The sequence below is a fragment of the Aspergillus puulaauensis genome, chromosome 5 (genome assembly GCF_016861865.1).
Source record: "Aspergillus puulaauensis MK2 DNA, chromosome 5, nearly complete sequence".
NCBI lineage: Eukaryota > Fungi > Ascomycota > Eurotiomycetes > Eurotiales > Aspergillaceae > Aspergillus > Aspergillus puulaauensis.
The window spans coordinates 510667-538614 of NC_054861.1; the positions used below are offsets into that span (position 1 = coordinate 510667).

Sequence of the window (27948 nt, forward strand, 5' to 3'; positions counted from 1 at the left end):
CGCTCTCTTGACGGGAATATTCGGTATTGTACACGAGGATAATTATAATTTGTGGGGATACTATGTATGTCTAGATATTACATATTAAATAAGCCGCTACTCATCGCTCGGGTCGTTCCTCGGTCCGTCTGTCCATGGACTGTTTCTGACTCTGACTATGCTGCGTCTGCCCACCGTCCAACTCGTAGAGCTGACTTCCGTGACTTCCAACCTCAACTCTGCTCTGAGACGTACCTAGCTCCCTAAGAGCTTGGTTGGCAGAGAGCTCCCCTAGAATCGGCAGTTTACGCTCGCTTGTTTTAGGTTGCTCGGTATCATCCTGCTGGGCCTTGCGCCGTCGAGATAGTAAAGAGAACCAGATGAGCCCAAGGATAACGGCGGCTCCAGCCACGCCACCGACCACTCCTCCTGCGATAGCGCCTTTGTTTGTGGGTTTGGTCTGGGTTTCTTTGGTACTCGTGTTATTATTCGACCTATCTGTGAGGAGAAAGGCCAGTGACGGATTGTCCCATACTGACGGCGTCGGGGAGTTTTGGATATCGCCCGCCGTGCTGGAGGGGATGGAATAGCTCAGCAGCGCGGGCTGTAAAGTTAGTACAAGTTACAATATTTCTCTTTTCAAACTCACATCGAAGGTTTTGCGAACAAGTTCGGACTGCGCGTCGTATAGGAAGGCTGGCGTTTTGTAACATCCTGCCTTGGGATCACTTATGGGGACATAGCTCTGGCGTCCACCAACGCCGAGAATCTGTCTCCCATACGCTTGGCACGTATGGGACATTCGACCTTTGGCTAGGCCTGCCGCTCGGTACCATTTGAATGAAGGGATGGACAGATATGAGCTGTACATGTTAGAGAAGACCTGGACCGGGAAAGTGTTGCATACACGTCTTTTACTATCTCTTTACTCTCATAGTCCGCCCCGCTTATAACGTAGATCTGAAATGATTCCGATGAGGGATCATGCATAACCGATGCGCAGAACTGGGTTCGACGTGCCACGTCGCCTGTGGTCGTTTGTTTATACCACACACCCGCTTCAATATCGTAGACCTGGACGTAATCCCACGAGTTCTGGGTTTGTTAGGCTGTAGATTAAAACGTGAACTTGGTAAACGCACTGGAGTAATTTCTGTATCGATACTGTCTTTGCTAGCTGGAACTTCACCACCGAGGAAAACTAAAGCTCCCTTGTCACGGGCTGGTAGATAAACCAGCGCGCCTTGCTGTACAGGCGTGAATGGGGCTTCGAGCATGGTGTACTCCATTGTAGTTGTGTTGTATTGGATCATGCCGGTTGCATAGGATTTTGTGCCGTCGGTTATTGACGAGGTCGTTTGCTTGGTTTGATACCCGCCAAGGTAATACGCTGCCTGCAGTTCGGGGACATTGACGTATGCTGTATAGTTGTGGATTAGCATTGATTGAACATAAGAGCTGGTAGTTCGCAAGTCAAGTCATACCACCCTCAATAAGTCGCACGGGTTTGACAGATGTCTTTTGTTCCTCCCACGAACCATCGGAGATGCTGTACATCCACACTCCACCAGCATCTGGTTTTTTCCCAGTCGGGCTCCGTCCTCCGTAGCTGAAAAGCGTCGAGTTGGCTTGATTTGACCACAGTGCCTGGTCTCTCAGCTTCGGGACGTCGGTAGGAATCAAGCTCAGTTTATAGTTGGACCCGTCTTGTAGATCAACTGGAGCAGAGAGATCCACCTTGATGAAATAGTTGTCTTTGCGACAAGTTAGCAATCGGGGATTTCAAACGGAGCGGCGACACAGGCATACTCGACGCATTCTTATCGGTGTCAAGACTCCCACCATCCATGCCATTCATGTACAAAACATCGCCGACGATATTTGCTAGACATTTTGTTATGTCAACTCGTTCTGGGAGCTTGAGCGCGAATCGGAGAACATACCGCCGAATACCCAATTACGACAAAACCCGTCGGATAGGTCGGCCTGCACATCGCGTTTCGCGACTGTTTGAACTGTACTTGCTGCCACTTGCACGCCGGTAGCCATAAGCAGGAGGCAGAATAACCGCGACATTTCGCAAAATGCCGCGATTGTTGACAGGAACTCGCTCCCACAGCGTGGAAGAATCGAGCAAAAACCCAGACTGGGGTCCTTGGGGCGGGCTGGAGTAAGGCGTCCCATCCCCCATGTCGCGTTGGCCTTGGACGTCGTCATTGGGAAAAGAGCGTCACACAAGCGCGGCGAGGCCGGCGACACAGCCAGCGATCTCCCGAGACATTGCCCTGGACGAGAGAGATCTGCGGGGGAAGCGGCCAATGGTTCGGCCTCGTGTTGGCATTTTGGAGAGAGGCATGCAGCTTTGCTTACTGCGGCGAACACCCAGCCCTGGCAGCAGCCATCCAAGCCACTGAAGCTTGAGCCGGCGCGACTTGGCGCAGGAAAGGCATTCCGCCCACTTGGCCAGCGAGGTGGAAGGAAGAAGAGTGGTCTGCGATGGTCTGATGGATCACGATGCCTGAAGCTGAAGGATGGAAGAATCTCACTTGGACTCTTGGAGAAAACAACCAACGCTTGAACACGTGGGGGCACGTGCCTCTCCTTCTGTCTCAGTCTTGACTGTCGAGTCTGGACTCTGGATTCTCACAACATTCCTCACTCCTTACCTCGTGCATGGGCCATTCCAGCTCTCATTGACAGGTCGCTGCTCGGCGGCAGGCATCGTGTTCAGCGCGCCACTACTGAGCGACTGGCGCATCAACGACAGTTTGTCACTGAAAGTCTCTACTCAGACAGCTTAACACCACCCAACTGCGAAGACTACAACCGTGTTTCATGCCAATGACTTCGAATCCGAGCGAAACCCAACCCGCCGCTGCAGTTGCGTCAGAGGCGACATGGGTTGACCGATCGAGGACCATCAATATAGCCTACACAGAAGAAACACAAGACAGCCCAAGCAGAACTCAATCGCCCGTCGACGGCCAAGCTGTCTAGAGTTGATCATGCGTTTCAGCCCCACCGGGACTTGGCTATATCCACCCGATATTTGACTATATCGCAGATCGCAAGGCCGCAGGGAGCTCGCTGATGGGCCAATTCTGCCTGATTTTCGTGGTATACTGGTCTAGATACGACTATTCGGCAGGAGTCTCGGCCTGCGGAGTCTAGACCGTGCCTGCGTTGTTCGAGGATGCCAATCTCCTAGCGGATGCTTATACGTGCCAAGACTGAAGCTTTTCTACTTGAGACACGAAACTGATGAGGAGAGACCCCCGATGGGGTATAGAATCAGGCTATTCTGAACGAGTGTGGATTATGAAACCAGCCACCAGCCCTCTGACACCATCCTGGGTTTCACCCTGACACTCGCGCGCGCCCTAGACACGGCTGTCAACAATGACATGGCCCACATGCCTTCATTAAGGGGATTCAACCGGCCAGCCTGAACAACCGGTGTTGCGGATGTTTATCCAGATCCAGAATCTCCGTTTCCAATTGACGATGGCCGTCGACTATAAAGCAGCGTGCCCCTGGACGACTTCACTTGACAGCCCCGACAGCTAACAGCCCCTCAAATCAAGCAACATCCTCAAGCAAAATGGTTTCTTTTTCGACTCTTCTTGTTGCGTGCTCTGCCGCAGTTGGAGCTTTCGCTGCTCCCTCCGACAAGAGCCTCGCTCAGCGCTCCACTGAGAGCTCCACCGGCACCAACAACGGTTACTACTACTCCTTCTGGACCGACGGCGGCGGCGACGTGACCTACACCAATGGCGACGGAGGCTCATTCGATGTGGAATGGAACGGTGTTGGCAACTTTGTCGGTGGAAAGGGATGGAACCCAGGAAGCACCAGGTACGACTCCTTGGCCAGTTGAATTCGGAAGCTAACCGTAGCAGGACCGTCAACTTTGAGGGCACCTTCAGCCCCAACGGCAACGGCTACCTTAGCTTGTACGGCTGGACTCAGAACCCTCTGATCGAGTACTACGTTGTCGAGTCATACGGTGACTACAACCCCGGCAGTGCCGCAGAGCACAAGGGAACCGTTGAATCTGACGGCGGCACCTATGATATTTACACCGCGACTCGCGAGAACGCGCCTTCGATTGACGGCACTGCCACGTTCACTCAGTTCTGGTCAGTCCGTCAGGACAAGCGCTCATCTGGAAGCATCACCATCGGAAACCACTTTGATGCTTGGACTGGTCTCGGAATGACCCTGGGTACTCACAACTACCAGATCATGGCCGTTGAGGGCTACCAGAGCAGCGGGTCTGCTTCCATCACCGTCTCTTAGATACAAGCTCTAAGAATGCAAATGCTGGTTGAAATTAAATAAGAAGATTCAGGAATCAGGTCAATCGTCACTCGCTTCTCTCCTGTATTTCCTGCTATATGAATTACATTAGCTAGGACTAGAACTTTGAGCATTAAGTATTCACAACTTTCTGTAGGACTTGACACGACACGCCGGCATATAAGACCTGCCCTAAACACACGGACCACAGACGCCGAAACAATGCTGTTTATGCATTATTTACTATTCAACATCAATAACAACCTTTGAGAAATGCTTCTGACTTTCCAAATAGTCATACGCCTCTTTAACCTCTTTGAACCCAAATACTTTCTCATCAACCACTGGCTTAATCCCCTTCTCATCGATAAACGCATTCATCTCCTGAAACTGCACCCGAGTACCCAACAGGAACCCCCTCGTCGTACAGAGATGAACCAGCCCATCCATAACCGAGGGCACATTCTCTTCCCCAGCACCTAGCAGCCCCGTCAACGCAACAATCCCGTCAGGCCGCACGGCCTTCATCGATTGCGCCACCGTCGACGGACCACCAACGTCAACAACAAGATCAACTCCCTGGCTATCTGTCGTTAGAGATTTCGCAACTTCACCCCAGTCCGGCGTAGACACATAGTTTATGACATGGTGCGCACCCAGTGAGGAAAGCCTCTCAGCTTTAACAGACGAACTAGTCGTCGCAATGACAGTTGCACCAGCAGCGAGAGCAAACTATCATTCATCAGCACTCTTCTCCCTTGTATAGTACCGGTAAGTAACCAGGAGGAACCAAACCATACCTGCAGCGCAGCAACACTAACACCTCCACTCCCCTGCACAAGCACCGTATCGCCCTTCCCAAGCTTCCCCCGTCCAGGAAGCGCAGCGCCAAAAAGCGCATTCCACGCCGTCAGCCCCGAGCACGTTAGTGTCGCCGCCTCCCGAAATCCCAGCGTGGCAGGCATCTTCACGAGCGACGTCTCATGGAAAACAGCGTACCTCCTCATTGTCCCGTGCGCGCCGTGGCCCAGCCCGGAGCTTATATCCGGGAATGTAGTGGGTGCGTCGTCCGGTTTTCCCACTGTGAGGTGTGCGACGACTCTGTCGCCGGCAGTGAGGCGGGATACGGCGGCGCCTGTTGAGAGGATTGTTCCTGCGCCGTCGGAGCCTGGGATTATAAGGGAGGGGAGGGAGATGTTGAATTTTCCCTGGTGAAGTTAGCATGCTTTCACTAGACAGCAACAGTAGACAGTAGGAAGTAGGCAGTGGCAGGGTGGTTCATGTACATTCGCAATGGCCAACTCGCGATAATTCAGCGACGCGGCGTGGATCCGCACAAGGACGTCATTCGGTCCCAGAGGCGGCAGTTCGCATTCTGGGTTGAATTCGAGGCTGGAGGGTCCCGATTGTCCTGTTAGGAGCCATGCTGGGGTTGTTGTTGTCGGTGGCATCTTTATTTACTACGTAGGTACGCACGCACTGCTACTGTAGGAGTCGATTCAGGGAGTGAATGAAGGATGGTTCCGCGAGCCCCGGCGAAACGATTAATAATGGGCTGTAGAGTTCGAGTATATCCACCTTGTGGAGCCGCATTGAATCGGTATCGAATTGTTGGGTCGCTGTGAAGAAACCCGAGTCAGTTGTTTTTGTTGCGTCCACAGTGACTCGTCTTGGCACGAGTCATTAGGGCTGTGATGTAACGAACTGACGATCAATTTAATAATTCTATACTACAACAACACTCTGGCTTAATTTTGTAAATATCAAGTGTGCTATTACACCAAATGCACTAGGAGCCAAATATGTGGTCGCCGAAGTATTTTTAAACTTTCAGTGAAACCTAAAGCATACCTAGGGCTACCCAATATCTGGCCCAGGAACGAACTTCCGGCCCAGTTTATGTAGTAGTCACGCCAGCAACGCCAGCAACGCCAGCTCATGGAACAATTGCTGGTCAGACTTGCGCTGCGAAGTTAGCTCTACACAATCACATGCGATTCAAGGGCTAGTTATGACTGTTTACTCATCTCGCCGCTAACACCACCTGGATCAGGGTCAGGTGTATACTGTGAAAGGGAGTACATGTGATGGAGGGTCAGTATTGGAAGTTTGTTCGTATATGATCTCGAGACGCTAGACTGCTACACCAAAGACCAGGCATGGCCGATTGCTAACTCTCTTACACAGTGTTCGTAGGATGGAGTTTTGGGTCGTTGTACGCGAGCAAGTAGCAATTGACAGAAATTGAAGTTGTACTCACGAGTAAATAGAAGGAACTGAGGAGAAGTAGGGCATGCCGGGGATTCTGCCAGCGGGAAGCTCTGCTGCCCGTTGCGTAGCAGTGTTTCGAACGCAGTCGAGGGCAGCAGTGGAGGGCAGGTGCTACCCACCGTCAGAGACATTCGTCCATGTCCATGCCACTCCATGGCCGTACAGTCCATAGCTACTCGAATGACCCCTTGCAGCTGCCGTCTATGGTGTCCCAATATCCCTCCCGCCACCGGAGGAGTTGTCCGAGGTAAACTATAAACTGAATGGCCAGGAATATCTGTTCCAACTTTTGCTATAGCAATCATTCCACCATGGTGTGCACCTACTTCGTCCGCAGTGAGTCACTTAGAAGGGCCGTTCTGAGCGTTGCAGCTGTTGGCAGTCATGAATATACTTTCCCCCCTCTATATCTTGCCTGCGAGGGCCCCCCGTCCTTCCTTCCCATTTTCCCATCTACAAATCTCTTCACTCTTGGTATTATCAGCTCTGCTCATACTATCAAGCAAACTCAAACTCATCTTCTACTCTTACCTATCTCTTACTTCTACTTGACTTTACTACCAATTTTACCTCTCAATCTATCTCAAAATGAGTTTCTTCATGCAACAGCCCGTAGCCAACCAGGCTAGTAATGGGATGCCACTAAACTGGCATGCCATAGCCATAGCCGTGCAGGGCGTGCAAGGCACCCTAAATGAGATGATCAGAGAGGAGCGCAAAGGGATAGTCACCGATCTCGAGCGCATCCTCAAGAAAGCCCTAAGGCTAGGAGTTGAAGTGAGTCCCACAGCCCTAAGCCGGGTCGGGATCGAGATGAAGTATCTGCCCCTCGCCTGGGAACATACGATCATAGATCCCCAGAGCCTGAACACAGATTTCTTCTTCAAGCCCATGCCAACGGAAACCATCCAAAAGCATGCACCGATCCTGGTCCCTGCTGACGACTCTGGGCATGTCCTGAACGTTGTGGACAGCCAAGGTCTGGCCCAGAATTCGGGGGACGCCCCGGAATCTGTCCAGGTCGAACAAGACAAGACCTCAGACGACGATGGGAACGTGGAATCGGACGGTGATGTCCTTCCGGTACATGGTAAGTTTACTCTTGCATGCTCGATTGACCTGTAACTGACAGCCCGCAGACTGTGAAGAATGCCAGGCTCTCTCCCGGCTGGCCGAGATAGAGGATCAGGTAGAGCTCACAACTCACTGGCCTGTCCTGGACTCTCGTGCCGCCGTGGACAGCCTTCACATTAACACAGCATTCAAAGTTTGGTGGACATTTGCCGAATTAGACAGGCAATGTCCCCCGAGGAACGATGTCATCAGTCTCGTCAACGCCACAAACTGGCGCGACCCGTAAGTCCTCTCCTCTAACGATGCAAGGAAGTATATACTGACCAGTCCAGGTTACGGCTTCAAAAGCCACACAACGTTTTTGGCCGCTACACAAATGCAGACTCCGAAATCACCGTGCCCCGGGAGTACACTCCCACCCATCGGTGGTTCGTTCAGAGTGTCTTTGTCGCGACAGAGGGTGAGCCTCACGAACAGTTTATCGTGGCGAGCCCCGGCCCTGACGACTTTTCCGGCGGCCTTGTACACAGCGAGATCATAACCATCCTCACGGCGATGATCACGCGGTACAAGAGCGGCCGTCCGCATATCAAAAGGCAGAAGGTCATGCCAGTAAGTCCTAGCTCACCCACTCACGGTAGACAGACGCTAATGGTAACAGGTTATGCTCATCTCTGTCATCAGGAACGTTGTCCGGGTTGTCCAGGCCCACTACAACGGACAAAATGTCGTTTTTAGGGTTTCCCAGGCCAACAACCCTGAGATGATGGCAGAGGCGAACGGGTATGAGCTTTTCGCCAGGTATCTTGCGTCAACCCCTGTTGGAGATACCGAGGACTACCCCATGGCCATGCCAGAACTACAGCAGGCATGGGGATTCAAGAGGACAAGTGAAGAAGCCGATCTCGAGGACGAGGCCTTGCCTCCTGTCAAGAAACCTCGACTCGGCATTGGAGCTTGCTGAGTTGGTGATAGATTGGTGTTGTATTGACTTGGAGATAGGAGCCCGTTGCTCCTGAAATTAAAATTCCTTTTTCTATTTTGTGATATTTGATTCATGTTGCGAGGACCTTTTCCTGCTGTGCCTTTTCCTCAAAGAGGTTTTGCACATTGGGGTTTTTACTGGCTCGCAGCATGTCTTTTATTGATTTATTGATTTTCTTCCATCAAGGGTCTTCTATTATTGGTGATTTTACTACAGGGTTGACATTGGGAATTGTACTGGGGATGGTTGTATGTTAGTTGCTGCGAGGACCTTTTTCCCGGCCATGTCTTTTATCCTCAATGAGGTTTTGGCATGCCGTGTTTTTTACTGGCTCGCAGCGTGTCTTATTATTCTGAATTGAAATTGGGAGTACCATAAAATGGCTCACCATTACACACAAGCACACTGTCAATGCACCTCAATCGTAGTCCCAGGAGTAGTATCATGCCAACTAGAACATGACTTTCAAGAAACATGAGGTCCACTGAGTAAGGCTGTAGAACTAAACTAATCAGCTATTGCACTCCTGTAATATCCTATATTATCTTTCCTATCTAGGATTGGTTGAAGCTATTCGCGCAGCCTACCGCTATAGAACTGCATATTTTTGCGTATACATAAAATTATTTACAAAAGAAACAACCTGAAAACAATAGACAATAAATAATAGAGAAGCATAGAATATATACTAAGTGTAAGCTACTCAACATCATCGGCCCCCTCAAAAATAGCAACACCAACCCTCCGCTCCCACGTACTCCCCTCGCTATCCTCAACACTAACCGTAAAGTAATCAACCCCAGCATCCCCAGTAGACGTATAAGTCGCAGTCCCCGACTCAACCTGCACCTCACCAAGCCCATTTTCCGTCTCCCCAACCGTAAACCCAGGATCCGTAAACCCAGCCACCAACTTCCCAAGCCCAACATCCACACTCCCACCCGGAGCAACAAAAACATGCGGATCGGCCATGAAATTCAAGTACCCTTCCAGCACCGTATACCCATCGTCACCAGTCGATCCATCCCACCAGTCCGCAATGCCGTTATCGTCCGCGTCCCAGGACGCGCTGCGCGAGACGGTGGGGAACTCTTCCAATCCGCCGGCGTCGGCTTCGTTGTCGATCAGGCCTGGTTTGCCCGTGACGGAACCCTCGTATGTTGTTGTGCCGTCGACGGTTTCTTGAACTATGCGTGCGTCGTGGTCGTCGAGGATTGGTTGGGATGCGCCGCTGTCGGAGAGGACGCGCTTGTATGCTTCTGTGGATGGTTGCTCGGTTATATGGGAGGGGAAGAATCTACCCACGTTAGCAAATGAATAGGTTTCTGAAAGGATGATTGGGTCGGGGGACGCACGGCTCATCGAAGAACTTCTGGTAGCTGGGGGCCGGGTCGATGCTGATATCGGCGTAGCAGGCTATCTCGGATGTCTGACCGGTGCCGTCGTCGACGAACTGCGTTGAGTCCTGGTCGAAGATGCCTGGCATGGAGTTGCCGGCGCAGTGGTACTGCTGCTTTCCGGGGAGGTCGTCCTCGTACTGCCGTTGTTAGTAGGTATTTATACCGCTGGGAATGGGTGCAGGTACTGTAGCTTGGAGTGCATATGTTAGGTCACTTGCAGGACCCTGCTTATACAGATTTCCCACAAAGTTGACCTCCATTGCACCGCCGTCGGTGACTCGTCCGCCTGCAGAAACCGTTAGCCCTAACAACCATCCAGAAGACGGGGGGGAAAGTAAGGCACCGAAGTTATAAACAACGTTATTGCGAATATCCAACCGTCCCGCAAAATTCGCATTATCATCCACACCACCGCCCATACTCCAGCTTCTCCCCTCTGCATGCGCAATCAGATTATGGTGCAGACTCGCAACATCACCCCCCACAGTCGCCGCATACCCATGCTCCGTGCCCTCAGGGTAATTCTGATGCCCCGCAGCATTCAACGGCTCCGAGATCATATTCCGCTGGAAGGTAATATTCTTCGCAGCCCTCGACGAGAACGACTCATCAATCGCCCAGCCCATCGAGCACCGATCAAAGATACAGTAATTCGACCCCTGCATTCCCATCCCGTCGACCGTCTCCCCAGTCGAAGAGCCAGGGCGCACGCGCAGATGTCGAACTATCACATCCGACGCCCCGGATAGCCCAAGCGGCCACCCCTGCACGGCGATGCCCTTCCCCGGTGCTGTTTGGCCGGCCAGCGTGATGTAGTTCCCGTTGACGGTCATGCGGGAGGTCGTGGTGATTACGCCGCCGACGTCGAAGATGACAGTCCGCGGGCCGGTTGCGATTGTTAAGGCGTGGCGCAATGTGCCTGGGTCTTCGGTGTCGTCGAGGCTGGTTACTTTGACGACTTTGCCGCCGCGTCCGCCGCGTGCGAATCGGCTGTGGTTGTTAGTTAGGGATATTCCAAGGGTTTTATCAGACGAACCCGTATCCTTCTGCACCGGGGAAGGCTAGATGGGCAAGGCGGAACATGAAGGTGCGTCCGGTGTAGGTGGTATTCCCGGAGACGACATCAACGCGCCAGTAGAAGGTGTCGAGGGTGTTGAGGCCTGCCACTGTTAGTAGGATGGATAATATTACACTGTATACTTACCTGATAAAGTCACACTCGGCTCACTCAGTCCTTTACCAGTCTCCGCGAGGTCGTCCTCGGCTGTACCAAGATACACATTGTACGTAGGAGACTCAACACCAGTTGGAGCCCTCCAAGAGGCAGTGACACTATCATCCTCAGGCTCCAAACGCTCGTCGCGGTTCGCAGGAGTCGGGAAGGAGACCTGGTTTCCTATAGCGGGAGTATCGATCTCGAAGCCATTCAGGAAGACGAGGCCGTCGCCGCCATTCGGGGTGTATGTGATCTCGACAGCCTCGTCAGGCGATGAAACCGAAAAGGCAATGTACGACGTCTGCGACTCCCAGATATTGTCTACTCGGACCGACGGTTCAACCTGCCTTCATCAGCCATCTTTCCTAAGTAATGGAACATGGAACATGGAACATGGAACATACCTCATCAAGCTCCTCGCCCCCAGCAGAAACCGCCACACTGGCAGCAGAGTCCTCAGGCTCTGACCACAGATTATGCCATGTAAGCAGCGTATGCTCACCCTCTTCCAACCCCAGAATCGACAGCGTAATAGGCCCCGGATTATCCGGGTCCGTGGTGATACCCTGGTTCACAACGCGCTCGCCCAGGTGCGAGACAGCCCGCGTGTACTGGTACTTGTAGTAATCGCCCTGCAGGTACGACCCCTCGGGCGCGGAGACGGTGAAATTGACATCGTTAAACGAGGCAGAGGAGCTCTGCGCTTCGCTTTCGACTTCGAATGTCGAAAAGTCGGGCTCGGCGAGTTGGCGCACGCTTGACGACATCAAACGTACCCTGAGCTGGGCCTCTGTGGCCGTAAGGGAGGCAGCCAGCGCTGCGAGTTTTAGGATGTTTTTCATTTTGAGACCTACCTCTGTATCGCGGCGTGCAGTTTGAACTGGAAATTCCATGCTTTAATAAAGATTCAGTCGCCGCCAAGCCGACAGGACCAGGGTTTGTATAGATGAAACGTCCGTGCCGACGAGATCCGCAATACCGACGCAGAAATTATGCTACGTATTTTCCGAGATCGACAGGTCCTGACTCGCACTGTTGAACAGGCTGAGACCCTGAGAGGCTGATCGTCGCTGTCTGTGTCTACGTGAAACGCCACCACAAGTCGGCTAAATAAGAATTGGCCGCAGAGCGAACTGTCGTGGCTTCGTTCTTCAGGAACGCTCACTGACTCAGGATTCCTGTCTCGTACTTTACCGTTCGGCTGTCCGGAGTAGACAGGAGTTCGTTACAGTTTATTCGTTTAATGCTGCAGGCGAGTACGAGCTGTGGCCCTGTAATGCCGGCTTGCGTCTCATGTATAGCTGCAATGCAAGTTATTCCTATGTCTATTAGTATCGTAGGAGTGGTCCGTGTTGCGGGAGGCATTGATCTGCTATCTCCTAATTGTTCCTCTGCCGACGTTCTATGGAGATTATTGCTATCACAAAGTAGCACATTGATAGTTAATGTATAATTTGACGACGTTTGTCCAAAAGTCATCGAAACCTTGCGATATCAGGGTATATTAATAGATAAAAAGACCATACAGCCATACAATACCAAAACAGCCAGTCTATGGCGCATAAGCCCCAGAATACCCAGAATTGATCGCAAACGACGGATCCTTATGAAAAGCCTCATACGGGGTATCCTTCCTGAGCCTCAAATCCGCCCCAACACCCAATCTCCCAACAGCCTGATCTCCATTCTCGTCCCCACCAACCAAATCCCCAACCCAGCCAGGCGTGCGCTCAAACACCGCAGCACGATGCGGCCCCGCAGCCACCTTCATCGGCAGCGGTGGCGCAATGCTCCCAGCCATACGCATCATCGCGAACGAGTCCAGCATCATCGTCCACCGCGGCTCCCACGCCGCATAGATTCCCAGCGCGAGCAGAGCCAGGAGGTGGATTCCTATGAGAATAGAGAGCACGATAACGCCGGCCACTGAGATAGAAGGGACCTCCACATCCGCGCCCAGATCATAGCTAACAACAAGCGAGGCGTCGAGGTACGAGGCGACGAGACCCTGAATGCGTGCCCTGTTCGCGAGAAACGCGGCTGCGGTGAACCCGCGCGAGACGTAGGTTGTGTTCCCGTGGAAGAGGTCCAGCCAGGTGTAAACGCGGTCCCAGGGATCCTCGGAGCGGCCGTATTGCTGGCAGTATCGGTTGGAGGTGTAGCTTCTTGATTCGAGGAGGCTGGCTAGGGGCGCGATGTCGAGGCAGTAGCCTGTGAGGTTTTGTTGGAGTTCGAAGGGGGGGTTGTATGTGTCTGGGCTTCGAAGGGCGGTTTCGATGAAGGAGCTGTTGCCGAATAGGGCCAGGGCGAGGGTTAAGAGGGGGCCCTTGTTTATGGCTTGTTCGATGTAGGCTGCGTCTCGCTCGGGGTCGAGCTGGGGGTTAGGGTTTCCGACGTTGTTGCTCCTGCGAGAGTTAGAAGAGGTAGAAGAGGTAATATGGAAAGGGTTTTATATGCATACTCGGAATCGTCCCAGCCCTGAAATGCACAGTTGGCACCGCAGAGATCTACTGGGTCACTCTCGAGCAGTGGTCCAGCAACTTCCCCGTTCATGTAGTTTGGCAGCTCGAAGTAGCCGGCTGTTGTGTCTAGTGTGAGTCTGTAGAAAGCATTCTCGGGCGCATTGGTCCGCTGGAGACTCGTAGGCGTCATGGTGATGTTCAGATACATCACCTCCGAGAAATCCTGGCGATTGCGTGTCGACTTCCACGGCGAGTCTGTCACATTCACCGGCATGCACGCCTGCACCGCCCAAGTTTGATCCGTGGAGTACGGGGTGGTCGTGTTAGAGTACTCGACGAAGAATCCGTCCGGGACCTGATCGCAGCCAGTCGGAAACGCATCCTCTGTGATGTTCTCAAAGCGGGCAGTGGAGTTGATACGAGGCGCGAACTGCTGGATCAGGCCGGTGTTGAAGTCGGCAGGCAGTTCAGCAAGGAATGGATCGGGCAGCCCGGGCATGATTTCAAGTGTATTGCCTCGCGCCTCACAGATAGATCCGAGGTCAGAGGTCCAGGCTACGTCTTCATCATAGCTCGGTGACATTGGATTGCAGGATACATTGGTGCCCCGCCAGAGCTGGGCCTGGATGTCCTCAAGCGTGGCCGTCTCGAGGGAACTCCGCGTCATGACAGTAATGAGGTTGCCTTCGCTGCCCGAATAGAAGTCGTCCGGCGATGGAAATGCGTCAGGTAGGTCAAAGAGTCCCCGGATGGTCTGGCTTTCAGCTGGACTCTTGACGGTCTCCATAGAGAGCAGGATAGCCTGGATGGGCGAGATGACCAGGCCAAGGAGACTCAGCAGCATAGCAAGCAGCAACAGCGATGTCCCGTAACGCTTCCATGCACCGATGCCGAAGAAGGAAAACATTCGCATGTGTGTATACAGATCCATCCATTCTCTATCGGCTAGGGCCATGACTTGTCGCAGGCTGATGTTTCGGTGGCGCTGCATATAAATCACTGCAGCACTTGCGCAGACAGTGGACGTCACTGGCAGTGCCAGGACAGCAGCGATCGCCTGGAGAACGCGCGCAATATGGTATGCCCGTTCATCCTTCTTGATCTGGGCTCGCGCGTCTTCCACTCCAGAATAGGGCGAAGAGTAGAATCCGTCGGAGTCTGTATCGCGCGAGACCCGAAACCGGAGCCGGCAAATAAGAGCCCACGAGGCAACAGCTATAGCAGTGTAAATCGCGGCAATAATCAAACCATACAATGAGCGACGTAGCCTGAAGGAATGAGAGGCGTCCTGCTCGTCGTTTGATTTCACAGACTGCACCCTGGTGACGGTGGACGCATGGTCGCTTCGTTGAGACTCCCTGCGGATGGGACTGAGTCCTATGGAATTTGTATTCTCCATGATTCAGAACAGAGCTGTACTTTATGAAGAGCGCACTCCATGAAGAAAGCGACCGGGCCCATTTCTCCCAACGACATGGGACGGAGAGGCTCTTAAAGGATCACCACGGTGGGCCTGCAGCCTCGTATTCAGATGGCGCCGGTGCCCGAGCGCTGGCCAAGACGCGATCCAACAGCTGAAAGCAATACGACTGGCGAGCTTTGCCCGACGAAATGAGGGTTGGGGCTTGGGGCCAGAGTACAGGGGTGGCCAGGGACGACAATCCACCTCCAATGACAGCTCAAGCCCTAACCCACGAGTCAAAGTCAAGAACTCAAGACATCGCTTGGATGGCGTCTTGGCCTGCGGGGCTTCGCGCTGGGCTGTGCTTCGTTGGAGCCGCTGCTTTTATGCTTTTGAGGCTATGCTGGCCTGTCTCTCCATTGCTCTGACCAGGGCATTTCTCTGAGTCGTCTCCGTCACTGCAGTCTTGCTCATCGTTGGCCTCGCAGCCTCCGCCAGACCTCTTCCTCTTTCTCCCCTTTGCAAGTGCTATTATCGGCTCGTCTTCTTCTAGGATGACCGGCATTGGAGGTTCCCGTCTGTTAAATGCTTGTCTTGTGAATGCTCGTCTTTTATAATGGGTAGCCGCATCCTCTTTTATCTCGGCATCCGTCTGCCCTGTTTCCTGCTGCCCTGTTTCCTGCTGCCCTGTTTCCTGCTGCCCTGTTTCCTGCTGCCCTGTTTCCTGCTGCCCTGTTTCCTGCTGCCCTGTTTCCTGCTGCCCTGTTTCCTGCTTCTCCGCTTCCTGTTGCCCTATTTCCTGCTTCTCCGTTTCCTGACGCTCCGTCTGCTGCTCCGGTTCCTGCATGTTCCCATTCTCATTGTGGCAGCCACTTGTTGGACGCACCGTTTCGCTGCTATCATCCGAGTCGGAGTCGGAGTCCCAATTGTCATCGGAATCAGGATTGGAACTGTTCCTGGTCCGGGAGTTGGAGGCCATACCCGCCCTCAGGAAGTCATAAACACCGCTCCACGCCGTAACCCTCTGCATAGTCCACTGCATGTCAAGAATAGCCAAAGACGGCACGGGATACTTCATCCTGTCCGGAGTCTTGAACTCCACGACAGACCCGCTCCTGATCTTCCTCCCTGTCGCACAGTCGAAGAGCGTACACCCGAACGGTGAGAATTGCTGATTCACATTATAGCCTGGCCAGGCCTGCAACCCCCTCATTGAATACTCCGTGTGTGGCAACCAGTAGAAAAGGGCCGCCGTCCTATTCTGACCCTGGAAAATCGGCCGCAGCGCAAACCGAGCACTCTCGTACAGCCCGTGTACATTGCCGCTAACACACATCAGGTTCGCTAATTCAAGCGGATCGGCCGTTGCGGCCATCCAGCTGTTCACTCGCTGCTCATCGAAGAAGAAGCGCATCGCCTTCCAAAAGCGGCGGTTATTTCGTTCTTCCATATCTCGCCCGCCAATATGGAGTGGGACTATGTGTGCGATTTCAACCGGCTCAAAATTGGATGTGATGCAGCAGCTCTTGCTGCGCTGGTAGCATTCTTTCATCGAATAGGCGATGTCTGCCACTGTAGGATTAACCTGCTCTACCCATGGGGCCCGAATACGGGTCTTAGAGAGCCCTGTGGGTATTGTTAGCTCGGTTGGCTGTCTGGATAGGTAGTAAAGTAGACATACACTCCAGCACCACGTCCCTAAACAGGTCATGGCGTATAAACATCTGAGCCAGCTGCTCTCGCCCTTGCTGCTCCCCTGCCGACATTTTCCCGATTGAGAGGAGCCTGTCCTCGTCTGCGTGCCATAGGAAGGACCATGCCGCGGGGTCCAATTCTGTGAGGCCGAGGTTTGCCTGGATTTCTTGTATTTTGGTTATGCGGTCCCCTAGGGCGATTGAGTCTGGGAGCCGGGACATTATTGAGAGAATAAGTGAAAGCCAGTGATTGGCGCTACTTTTTCTATTATGGGTTGTTTAAGACGGGGAGATAAGTAGTATGGATAGGAAGGTAAGATATGATGTAGATTAAAAGAAATGAAACGATCGCAGTCGTCATAGTACTGTTGAGCCCAGATATGGATCACGTCTGTGGCATGATTTGAGCCCCCAGAGTTTATACTTCTAGTGATCATGCCCCTGGCCCTGAAGCTTAATGCGGTGGCGCATCTGGACCAGGACCAAGTAGACCCATGGATACAATGTCTAGATGCGGAAACCGCCCCTGTCATGTTAATAGCATCAACAGTAATACGTATTTTTTACGAGGATACTAATAGTGATGGCAGTATTTTATTTGGGGCAAAGAAACACTGTGGAGGAAGGGGCGAAGACTATTAGGGCAGTTTCCACTCCCCAACTCACCCCTGCAAATAGAAGGCACCGCGTCGACCTTGATCAAGATTGGCTTCTGTAACAGTCGCCTTCCGATCAGGTGCCCGTCGGCGTGTTCGCTTCTCATCCCAGACAGCAGAGGAAGTCAGGCCATGGGTCATGTCTCTGCACCGTACCCAACTCGTAAACCTGGCAACCATCGTTCAAAACCAGAATGCACAATCCCCTGGCTAGGTACTGGTGGGATGCAGAAGCTATAACTTTAACGAACCATTCAGCACACTCCTGATCGTTGAGTTTACGTCTTGGGACCGGATGATACACACCACCAGGAACTAAGCCGAAATCTCCTTGATATTAGACATTTAGAGTTGGTTACTGACTGACTGGCCCAGGGCCAGTAAAATGATGACGTCTCAATTGGTCTTGGATATTGTGTCAGGTTATATTTCCAAGCTTCTGTCCTTTCAACTCTCATCTGCGTTTTCACTGAAATTGAAAGACACTAAACATGGCCTCGCAGAACGAGCCCAAGACGACTGGTCTTGGTGACCTCCCACAAGAGCTATATGACAAGGTAAGAGCCCAGTCTAGCCCTTCAAGACGCAGCTAACGATTCAGATTGCAAACCACGTTATTGATGGCAACTTGGACAAAGGTACAAAGCGGGACCTGAGAGGGCTAATGACAGTCAACAAGCAGTTCTACAACAGCTGCACCAGACTGGTTTACAAGACGGTTGAGCTGAGATTAAGAAGCAGCGAGCCGTACATCCCCGGTTCAATCCAGAGGCTGTCGAAGAGTGAACGCCGTCAGTTTGTCCAGCACATCGATCTCGTTAGCTTGAGCTCCTCCATATGGCCCAACACTGCCGCAAAGATGCAGGCCATTCGAGAGATCCCGACTGTGCTTGCCCGATTTCCTGCATTAAAATCTCTCCATGTGGATCTGGGGTTCATGTTCCCGCATCCCCCTCGGCCGTCTGGACTGGGGCCTGTTGTCGAACTCGACAATGAAGAAGTAGAACTGCCAGCCCAGCCTCTTGGAGGTGCTTTCCAGCTCTACCCCAACGGCATCCAAGCACTGTGTCTTCACCGGAGCTTCTTCATGTCCGGCTGGTCCTATGACCATACAAGGGACTTGGCTCGTATAATGCCGTCCCTGCGGTTTTTCAAGTTCGACGGTGGTTTATTCCCATGGCATTCATGGGAAGGCCAGGCATGGGAAGGCCAAGTGCTCGAGACTCTGCGATACGCAAAAAGACTAGAGGTCCTGAGTATTCAGTCTGTAACGCAGGTCTTGCGAAACTGCATAAAATACCTTCCTCGGGATATTCCTCTGCGTCACCTCGAGATCAGCCAGGTAATACTTCCACCTTCTGACCTAGTCTCAATCGCCAGGTTTGCGCACTCCTTGGAGGTCCTTGAAATTCACGCAGTCGAGATAACTGACGGGACCTGGGAGGAAGTGTTCAACTCACTGTGTGCCCTTCGCAGGCTTACTGTCTTTAGAGGGAAAATGTTTGTATACAAAGTAAATGTATTCCCCGATCACGAGGCAGACTCTGCCAGACAGGTAGCTGCATTTAACCGCTTCATGAAGCAGGTACTCGTGAATAGGGACCGTTTGGGTATTAACGCGACATATCAGGGTTCCAGTCTGCTTGCAGCTCGGAGGGGTGGTCGTTGCACTTTGGGTGAAACCCCACTGTGCTGGTGACATTGATGCGCCCTACATGTTATGTTACTTAAAAGTGAAGTTATAATATGCAAGTTACAGCATCAACATCGAATTAATCTAGATTACACCAAATACCTATCATAGAACTGGAGCACCCTCGTCCATAAATCAAGTAGATGCCTCCGGTCCCTAATAACATGTTTCTCTTTGGGATACAACACCATCTGGACAGGTCCATTCCACCGCTGCTTCTCCCGCCAGAACGCCAACGGCCCAGACACAGGGACCTGATCGTCCTCGCGCCCATGGAGGATGAGAAGCGGCGTCTTCCGCTTCTCCGCGCCGCTCTTCCCATCCGACACCGCATCAGAAGTAGAAGTAGTAGAAGTCGAGATAGAACGGGCATATCCACGCGGCGACGAAGACAAACTCGGAATATCCGGCGCGGGCCAAAAGGGGTCACTATTCGCATTGACGAAATCCCAATCCACAACGCCGCCGCCACAAACGGCTGCGCGGAAACTGAACTCGTTTCGGATCACCGCGAGTGAGGTTAGGAATCCCCCGTCTGACCAGCCGCTTATCGTCACGCGGGACTCGTCGACGAGGTTCTCTAATACGGCTTTTTTGAGGATCGCGATTAGGTCGGCGTAGCGTTCGCCGATTCCGCCTCCGCTGCCGGTTGTTCGGAGGTTTGGACATAGCACTGCATAGCCGGCTGCTGTTAGATGCGCTACATCTAGATGGGGGCCCATGGAGAAAGAGGGGAGGGTTGGATGGCTTCGAAGCAGCACGACTGTTGGCGGGAGACGGCGGGATATCGTTACTGATGGCCTCGGGGTGAAGAGCCACCCGTCGCATTCCCACCCGTCTGAACCAGTCGTTGAGATCCGCTTTGACCGGAACCCGTCGAAGGTGGAGTTGTGCGATGAGAGCTTGACCAGGCTGCTGCCGCCTGTCTTGTTGGTGGTTACAGACCATACCTCGTTCGCGACCTGGGGGCTGCTGCGCGCGATGGCGAGTGTGAAGTCGTCTGAGGATGGCCTGCGGAATGCGTCAAAGGATGTGATTTCGTATTCGGATTTGAAGAAGCTGGGGAATGGCCAGGAGGTGCTCTCGACCCCGAGTGCGTGCGCGGCTTCGTTGTTAGGGTTCTGGATGCGGGCGATGACCGAGTCTCGAGCGCGGTGGAGAGAGATGGCTTCTCCATCCCAGCCAAAGTAGCTGCCATACTGCTTGGACTTGATCCGTGCTTCGTAGACAGCAGGCTGGGTGTAGGGAGGCGTAGGACGAGCGATGAAATGTAGCTTGTCTCGTTCAGTCCAGACCAGTGATGTGACGGGCCCTTTTGCCTTGATGAACGTCCTTCTGGAGCCGCTGTCAACAGACGCAATTTCAATCCGGCTACTACTGAATTGAGACTCGGAGACTGCTCCTGATACGGTGTAGGCGATCTCCAAAGATGTCGGACTCCATGAGAACAAGTCCACGTTGTGGTCTGCTGGGGTCAATGTGCGGACGCTCCTCCTCTCAACTTCGACAATGCGCAGACGCTGACTGCTGCTTTCTTCTTCCTCTCCTCCAAAGACCACTGGATTGTCCGTGTCGTCCTCTCCAGCGTCATCGCCATCTCCATCTCCATCCGTACTTGCGAAAGCGATGAACCTCCCGTCACCACTCCACTCAAACTCCTTCACCCCCTGAACACCCTCAGCAACCGGATACGCCTCGCCAAACCCTCCAAGAGCGAGCAAGTAAATCACACCTCCTCGTCCCCTTCCAGCCCTATCCGACAAGAACGCGATATACCGACCATCCGGCGACCACCTCGGCTTTTCATCCCTGAAGAGCCCCGACGTAATCTGACGAGCCGAATGGTTCACACCAACATCTGCAATCCAAAGCGACGACGTAGCAGCCCTCTCCTTGCGCGAGAACGCCTCAAGCGCATATACGACTTTGGACCCGTCCGGGGAAATGTGTAGGTCTTTGGGCAGTTTGAGGTCCGCGAGGGCCGACAATGCGGCTGCTTGGCGTGGGTTCGATATTGAAGGCATTTTCCCAGTCTAGCAGCGTAGTTTCACTTGCTGAGATAGAAAAGGGGTTTGTGATGGTTGGAGATGTTGGGGCTTTATGTGAACGTGCGGGGACTGATGGCGTGAGATGACACCATCGTCTGCCATTCGTGATCCCTGCATAGATAAGCATTGCACTATGCCTAGATGATAAACTATGCTAGTTAATTAGTTAACTAATTTAAAGTATTACTAGCTGAAAAAATATTTCAAATTGCACTTTGCTTGCAAGACGTTATATTAGGGCCTTTCTGTCTATATACACATTGGCCACGTAGAGCCAAACAGGGTAAAATACACCTCAATGGCGCTCTATTATTTATCAATATTTATCGTAATATGTTAATATGTACTCACAATATATACAAAATACACAGTGAATCGAGTGGGCGTCACGTGGGCTGTATATATTTTCTGCCTGAGTCATTTGATTTCTCTCCGCCACTCACTCACCTCCCTACCACGAAATGAACAGAGCATGCTGGACATGTCGCAGCCGGACTATTCAATGTGACCAGTCCCAATCGCCCTGCGCCAAGTGCGAGAAGGCCGGCCTGCAGTGCTTCGACAAGCGGCCACTCAGATGGGTGAAAGGCGCGGCAATCCGGGGGAAGATGCGGGGGCGTTTGTATGGAGATTCCAACTCTGATGGTCTGCCGATATCAAACGTGATACAAGGGACAAAGCAGAAGCGGGTATTGGCATCTGGGGTAAAATGTCTGCCTGCTTTCGCCTTGCAGGACCCGCGAATATCGAACCTGGACCGGGCATCGCGGTATTACATGGATTATTGTGAGTTCTTATCAAGTTCAACAAGACAAATATCTTCGTCAGTGCTAATCAGGAAAAGATAACAACCGCATCTGCAAATTGTTCATCCTCTACGACAGTGAAAGCAATCCGTTTCGGCATTTGCTTTCCCACGCCTTGGATGACTCAACGCTGCAGCAATGTATAGTCGCTCTCGCCGCACGGCATTTTGCCAACACGGGTCGGTTGTTTGACCAGGCTAATGTTTCTGTATCGCCGCGATTCGTACATGCGAACACGGATGCCCTCCATTTTAAACGCCAAACTATAGGAGCATTGTCAAGACAATTGACACGTCCGGAGCTGGAAAGGAAGGACGCTACATTGGCAACCATTCTGCTTCTTATCTTCCTTGACCTTCTCGAGTCGGGAATTGACGGCTGGGATTACCATCTTCAAGGCGCAAAGGGTCTGGTCAATCTTTACCAGTCTCTGGTTGCGCCACGTGCCAGTGGCCAAAGCGAAGACCCTGGGGAGACGGCTCAGGAGTTGAGACGGTTTATCGACCGGCAGTTTTCGTTGTATGTTGTCTCGCCGGCCGTTGGATACTCAGTCCACAACTAACTGTAACAGGATTGCAACACTTGGAGCAACACTCTCCTCCCCGAAATCGAGATCTGAATTTTCTCTCAGTGGTGACGGAAATAGACATCAAGAGTCCATTGTTCGGAGCTTTCTCGGATGTCCAGAGTTTATTTTGAAAGCCATCCATTTCTTTTCCAATCAGCGAGATCTGATTTCAGAGTCAGGAATACATGAAATGATTTCCGACGCAGACGTACGAGATACCCTGGCCATGCTCGAGCTTACGGAGAATTTTGATTGCGTTGAATGGGCGTCAGGCTTCCAGAGATCCAGTCCTTCTATAGTCAATGTCCAAAGGCTCTCTAATTTGTCACTGGCATACAAAACAGCCGCTTTGCTCTACGGAAGGCGGGTGCTCAAGGCTTTTAAAGCGGCTGTACCCGACAACGAGGACTTGGTTCTACAATTACTTGCTCTTATTGACGACCTCAAAAGTGATACGACATTGTTCAAATGTCTCCTGTGGCCAACTTTCATTGCCGGTCTCGAATGCCAGAAAGAATCCCAACAAACCGCCGTGCTTCAATCAATGAGGATGTTGTGGGATTTGACGAGCTGTTTGAATATTATCAGTGCTTCGAAAGTCTTACAAGCCCGGTGGAAGCAGAAACCCTTAACTGGAGGTGTATTGCATGATGTTTATGGCGGTCCTGATTTGTACCGGATAGACCGCGACTGGCTTCTGATTTAGTATATGAATTTACGGCCATGCGCGTCTGGTTATATTATTGCATCATGGACATAATATCCAACTATTGAATAGCATCCTTCGAAATATCCGAGCATTATGTGGATTAAGATTAACAGTGACGCTCGCTCTACGTGTCTTAAAATGCCACATGAGATAACTTCCTATAATAGTCAGGCGTTCATAAAATCGCCACTGAGTATTGTTTGGCCCTTATCACACCGACTGGAAGGTATCGCGCTTGGGTCGAATATTGGGATACAAAACCGGGGAATGTCCGAACAACCGCCGTCATCCACATAGCAGAACTCCCCAATCCAGCGAAGGCCTGGTCCGTGCAGGCTGCAAAACATCGACGCCTCCGCCCCACATATCTCAACTTCCTAATACAGACAAGGCTTAGTTACAGAATGACGTCGATATAGACACAATGCAGCAGAGCTTCAATCAGATTTACTCTACTTGTGGCAATGGCGTCCGAAACAACTATTTAAGCCTGCTCTTCCTCTACTACATCTCGACATTTACGAACAGTTGTAAACTTCGCCCTCAGTCCACCATTTCAATCCAATCTATCAAAATGTGCCACGACGAATCCGCAGTTAACGGCTGGACAGCCATGCCCGCCAACGCCGGGCTCATCTTCGGCTCCGAGCCCTACATCAACAAACCCACGGCGCTCCCCCTCAGCGAGATCCCATTCCCATCCGAAGACCCCGTCGTCGCAAAGACCCTGAAGTACGCCAAAGAAAAGCTCCACCCCGAAACCCTCAACCACTCAATGCGCGTCTACTTCTACGGAATGGCCATCACGAAGCAACAATTCCCCGAGCAAGCCAAGGCCCTGAACCCGGTGACTTGGGCACTTACCTGCCTTCTGCATGACCTTGGCACTGCGGACGAAAACCTCACTGCAACCCGCATGTCCTTCGACATCTACGGCGGTATCAAAGCGCTAAACATCCTAAAGGACCTCGGCGCAACAGCGGACCAGGCCGAAGCCGCGTCCGAGGCTATCATCCGCCACGAAGACATGGGCGTTGACGGCACAATTACGTACATCGGCCAGCTTATCCAGCTTGCGACGACGTATGACAACACGGGGATCCATCCGCATGTGCAGGATTTCGGGAAGTTGGTCCATGATTCTACGAGGAGAGAGATCAACGAGGCGTATCCGCGGATGAAATGGTGCCGGTGGTTCTCGACGACTATTCGCAAGGAGGAGGCGATTAAGCCTTGGTGTCATTCGACGCATTTGGTGGATTTTGATAAGCAGATTGAGGCGAATACTCTCATGCGAGAGTGGGAGTAGTTGGTTGCTCTCGAGCCATGGATGTTGGAAATATTTAGATCTTTACAGAATCATATGTTTGTGGAATGCTCCCAAGGCTGAGTAGATGTTGCTACGTACTTCCAGAATCCCAATATTTCAGTCCGTTTAAGAAAGTGGGTCCTCGCGGCTGATCTCGGGTAGTGGGCCGGACCTAAAGACCGTAGTCCAATGGCAAGAGAGGAAGTATTTTTTAGCAAATCATATGTAACTAAACCCCCCACCAGCAATAACTTCCTAGTCAGGAAATGATCTGAGAAGCCTTCAACAGCCCGAGGTGGAGGGCATACACCGTACAGATACACTTTACGAGTTACTTTGTAGACGTGGCGGGACCTGGCCTGATCCAATTTCACCTTTCCACGGACACTGCTAAAGTATGATCTGCCCCTGGTCACACTGAACTTAAACATCGGACATTCTCCGTCTGACCACCAACTAGTGACTCACCTTACTACGTAGCGCTCGACTGGTACACTGTCCGTGACGGTGGAAGAATCTCTGCAATTACGTCGATTTTGCTCTATACTTGAAGTGATTTCTTTATAGCACGGTATAGCAAGTAGTGAGAACCCCCAGACATTTAGTTACAGCAGGAGGTACATGTTCAACGTTGCTCCCCTGGCCGTGGCTTTGCTATGCAAACCCCAATCCCCTGTCCCATAAGTAGCGCTCCGAATCCTGGCACGGAGATGGCTAGACGGATGATGATATCGTAGCCTCTGTAAACCTTAAAAGGGGAGACTGACAAGTCCGTCAGTCAGGTTCCGAGCAAGATCAAATATAGGGGTGGAGTGGACCATTAGAATCTTACCTCTGTTTGCCCGTCCTTGATATCCAGAATAATACCAGAGCTGAAGCTGCAACCGAAAGCCCCGGTTTGGTTGGATGTAGGGCTGCTTTGATCTGATAAATTGAAGTACGTCGTCCCGTTCCAGCTGTAGTTTGCGCATGAGATATGCGGCGATTGCCGTCGACGAACGCGATACTCCACAGGTGCAGTGTACCAATACCGCAGGCAAAGGTTCGCTGCACTGGCTGTTGCTGACTTGCCCGCCGTTGACACCCTGGGCTTGGGAAGCGGCAGGCAAGGCACTTAGAGAGTCAAGTTGCGGCGGCGCGACAGAATCAATAAAGTCACATATATCCTTCATGGCGGAAAGGAGATCGGCACCCACGACGTCGTCAACATTAACCCACAAGTGATTTCTAGCTGCAATACCAGCGACCATTGTGCGACTATCCCACAATGGCCGATATTTGCTGGTAAGAGAGACGATGGCCTGGATGTTGTTCCTCTGCAGCAACCACATGTTGTACGATGACGCGACGTTTCCTATGAACAGGCCCGGTACTATCTCTCTCATCCAGGCGTTTTCTGGACTATTGTTTCCTGTGGTTTTCTGTACGATCGTCAGGCTGGTGTGCGCGAGAGTGTAATCTTCCTCCATGGTGGAGGAGGAATAGTAGGAGTAACGGGAGTCTTCTGTAAGGGTTGGAAGAGTTGAATTCGTGTAGGACATGGGAGAACGAGGACGCGTAGAGATCTAGTTCTTTCATGGTAGGAAATCTTATGTACTGTCACCGGGTACCTTGCCATCGTAAGAATGCAGGTTCCGAGGAACAAATCGAACTCTATCTTACATTCGAATCCCTCATCATAAACCTTTCAGTTGGAAAGGTTCAGAATATGCATCAGGCCATCCGGCACAGGTACCATCTATGATACTATGACGGGGTCGCAGTTACCGCGACATGCCCTCCCTTAACCCCGTCCCTTGGATCAGATCTAAGTTCTCCTGCATCATTTGGAGCCTCAGACGGTCTAGACCATTTCACAAGGGATCTATCCCTTTCACTATGTACTGTCAGCAAATAGTCCGTAACCAAAAGTAAAAAGACACTCACCCATCCGGCCCATAAACATAACGAATAACAAACGTCATCCCAACAAGTAAAGCCGCGATAACCGCCGAAAAGACATACCCATGCTCAAACCTAGGTGCCTCAACGGTTGGATACGTAAACAGCGGGATCCAGCAAGTCCACATTGTGGATATCGCAGTAATCAGAACCAGCACCACTGCGCGCTCTTCAATATTGTCCCGGTAGATCACATTCACCCATCCATAAAGCACAGACGAGACAGCAACAGCCGAGTACTGCACGCTGTAGGCGAACCATTTCGCACCCTCGGGGACATTCCAGATAGCGAGGATTACCAGGCTTGTAAAGTTAAATGCCGAAGCGAGTGTAATGGCCCAGGCACGCTCGAGGAATAAGTCCGTGCTAAAGTTTATGAAGAGAATGAAGAAGATTCCCAGCGCCGGGCTGATGGAGTTGAGCTGGTTCTCTCTGGATGCAGTGTATCGACCCAGGCTCTGCAGCCAGAGCAGGAAGGATGCCGTGTTAGCACTGGAGTTGAAGAAGAGACTATCCCAGAGGAGAACGAGCCAGAATCGCTTCGTGAAAGCGATCTTCTTCGCGAGCTTCCATGAGAACGGGGCACTTTCCACTTTGGTGCCTTGCTTTTGCAGTCTTTGGCGCGCCAGCTGGAGATCCTTCTCTGAGATGACCAGTCGGTTCGGCTTGTCGATTGTACCGGGGTAGATGAAGCAGCCGATCAACGCAAGAGGCAGAGTTATGATCGCGTTGATGATGAAGAGCCAGCGCCAGCCTGGGAGCCCATTGACACCATCGAGGTTGTCGAGTGTTGCGCTCTGAAGCAAACTGGCTGTTAAATAGCCCAGCGTCAGGCCGATGTAGAATGCGCCGCCTCGTCGGCCGATTTCGTTGCTTTTATACCACGATCCGAGAACGAAGTGGACGCCGGGGAAGTATGATGCCTATTAACCTGTAAGCTCTGGGATCGTCCACTACCTTGCTGAGATACTAACCTCGAAAATTGAGACCATGAATCTGTATGCCATAATCTCTGCATAGCTCGTCGCCCTGTACTGCAGCAGGGTGAATATCCCCCAGAGCAGGTCAAGAGCCGGCACAAGATAGTGCATCGGCACGCGAGGGAAAAGATACATAAACGGTAAGAGAGCGACAACATTTCCAACCGTGAATATTGTCTGGAAATGGACCAGTTCGTTCCCGTAGAAGCCCAGTTCGTCTGCCATCCCTGATACATAGGCATTATCTAGACCCGTTAACTATCTGCCGCGGAAGGGTGTAGAGTTGGACGTACTGATATTCCCCTGGTCAATGTACTTGACCCAGTACACTATGAATGCATACGGAACAATCAGAAGATCGAGCTTGAGCACCAACTTCCGCTCCTCTGGCGTGTCGTCTGGCGAAAACCAGTCGTACCATTTCCGCGTCGGTTTACCAATAGTGTCGGACATGGT

At 52.0% G+C, this 27948-nt stretch overlaps 13 protein-coding genes across 13 annotated transcripts; 5 read left to right on the plus strand and 8 right to left on the minus strand.

The window, feature by feature from the left end:
* Window positions 1-100: 100 nt before the first annotated feature.
* Window positions 101-2196, minus strand: APUU_50231A (uncharacterized protein; the record flags this gene model as incomplete). The annotated part of the gene is made up of 7 exons (XM_041705205.1): window positions 101-583; window positions 629-842; window positions 887-1074; window positions 1122-1399; window positions 1464-1733; window positions 1789-1863; window positions 1923-2196. The coding sequence occupies 7 exons, from the start codon at window positions 2194-2196 to the stop codon at window positions 101-103; spliced, it is 1782 nt and encodes a 593-aa protein (XP_041557714.1).
* Window positions 2197-3580: 1384 nt separating this feature from the next.
* Window positions 3581-4278, plus strand: APUU_50232S (glycoside hydrolase family 11 protein; the record flags this gene model as incomplete). The annotated part of the gene is made up of 2 exons (XM_041705206.1): window positions 3581-3834; window positions 3879-4278. The coding sequence occupies 2 exons, from the start codon at window positions 3581-3583 to the stop codon at window positions 4276-4278; spliced, it is 654 nt and encodes a 217-aa protein (XP_041557715.1).
* A 243-nt stretch (window positions 4279-4521) lies between these two features.
* APUU_50233A (zinc-dependent alcohol dehydrogenase family protein) lies at window positions 4522-5729 on the minus strand (the record flags this gene model as incomplete). Its single annotated transcript, XM_041705208.1, has 3 exons — window positions 4522-5010; window positions 5079-5486; window positions 5565-5729. The coding sequence occupies 3 exons, from the start codon at window positions 5727-5729 to the stop codon at window positions 4522-4524; spliced, it is 1062 nt and encodes a 353-aa protein (XP_041557716.1).
* Window positions 5730-7137: 1408 nt separating this feature from the next.
* Window positions 7138-8587, plus strand: APUU_50234S (uncharacterized protein; the record flags this gene model as incomplete). The annotated part of the gene is made up of 4 exons (XM_041705209.1): window positions 7138-7639; window positions 7689-7905; window positions 7956-8235; window positions 8285-8587. 4 exons carry the CDS (start codon window positions 7138-7140, stop codon window positions 8585-8587), a joined length of 1302 nt encoding a protein of 433 aa, XP_041557717.1.
* Window positions 8588-9307: 720 nt separating this feature from the next.
* APUU_50235A (uncharacterized protein) lies at window positions 9308-12066 on the minus strand (the record flags this gene model as incomplete). Its single annotated transcript, XM_041705210.1, has 7 exons — window positions 9308-9905; window positions 9964-10145; window positions 10194-10294; window positions 10352-10998; window positions 11045-11168; window positions 11213-11567; window positions 11629-12066. The coding sequence occupies 7 exons, from the start codon at window positions 12064-12066 to the stop codon at window positions 9308-9310; spliced, it is 2445 nt and encodes an 814-aa protein (XP_041557718.1).
* A 710-nt stretch (window positions 12067-12776) lies between these two features.
* On the minus strand, window positions 12777-15085 carry APUU_50236A (uncharacterized protein; the record flags this gene model as incomplete). The annotated part of the gene is made up of 2 exons (XM_041705211.1): window positions 12777-13629; window positions 13686-15085. The coding sequence occupies 2 exons, from the start codon at window positions 15083-15085 to the stop codon at window positions 12777-12779; spliced, it is 2253 nt and encodes a 750-aa protein (XP_041557719.1).
* Window positions 15086-15398: 313 nt separating this feature from the next.
* APUU_50237A (uncharacterized protein) lies at window positions 15399-17004 on the minus strand (the record flags this gene model as incomplete). The annotated part of the gene is made up of 2 exons (XM_041705212.1): window positions 15399-16714; window positions 16770-17004. 2 exons carry the CDS (start codon window positions 17002-17004, stop codon window positions 15399-15401), a joined length of 1551 nt encoding a protein of 516 aa, XP_041557720.1.
* Window positions 17005-17929: 925 nt separating this feature from the next.
* Window positions 17930-19137, plus strand: APUU_50238S (uncharacterized protein; the record flags this gene model as incomplete). The annotated part of the gene is made up of 2 exons (XM_041705213.1): window positions 17930-17995; window positions 18040-19137. The coding sequence occupies 2 exons, from the start codon at window positions 17930-17932 to the stop codon at window positions 19135-19137; spliced, it is 1164 nt and encodes a 387-aa protein (XP_041557721.1).
* Window positions 19138-19220: 83 nt separating this feature from the next.
* Window positions 19221-21155, minus strand: APUU_50239A (S9 family peptidase; the record flags this gene model as incomplete). Its single annotated transcript, XM_041705214.1, has 1 exon — window positions 19221-21155. One exon carries the CDS (start codon window positions 21153-21155, stop codon window positions 19221-19223), a length of 1935 nt encoding a protein of 644 aa, XP_041557722.1.
* A 485-nt stretch (window positions 21156-21640) lies between these two features.
* APUU_50240S (Zn(II)2Cys6 transcription factor) lies at window positions 21641-23259 on the plus strand (the record flags this gene model as incomplete). Its single annotated transcript, XM_041705215.1, has 3 exons — window positions 21641-21965; window positions 22024-22504; window positions 22557-23259. 3 exons carry the CDS (start codon window positions 21641-21643, stop codon window positions 23257-23259), a joined length of 1509 nt encoding a protein of 502 aa, XP_041557723.1.
* A 577-nt stretch (window positions 23260-23836) lies between these two features.
* Window positions 23837-24571, plus strand: APUU_50241S (putative cyanamide hydratase; the record flags this gene model as incomplete). The annotated part of the gene is made up of 1 exon (XM_041705216.1): window positions 23837-24571. One exon carries the CDS (start codon window positions 23837-23839, stop codon window positions 24569-24571), a length of 735 nt encoding a protein of 244 aa, XP_041557724.1.
* Window positions 24572-25320: 749 nt separating this feature from the next.
* Window positions 25321-26040, minus strand: APUU_50242A (dual specificity protein phosphatase family protein; the record flags this gene model as incomplete). Its single annotated transcript, XM_041705217.1, has 1 exon — window positions 25321-26040. The coding sequence occupies one exon, from the start codon at window positions 26038-26040 to the stop codon at window positions 25321-25323; it is 720 nt and encodes a 239-aa protein (XP_041557725.1).
* A 277-nt stretch (window positions 26041-26317) lies between these two features.
* Window positions 26318-27945, minus strand: SEO1_2 (MFS transporter (Seo1); the record flags this gene model as incomplete). Its single annotated transcript, XM_041705219.1, has 4 exons — window positions 26318-26447; window positions 26498-27435; window positions 27487-27737; window positions 27786-27945. The coding sequence occupies 4 exons, from the start codon at window positions 27943-27945 to the stop codon at window positions 26318-26320; spliced, it is 1479 nt and encodes a 492-aa protein (XP_041557726.1).
* Between the last annotated feature and the right edge of the window lie 3 nt (window positions 27946-27948).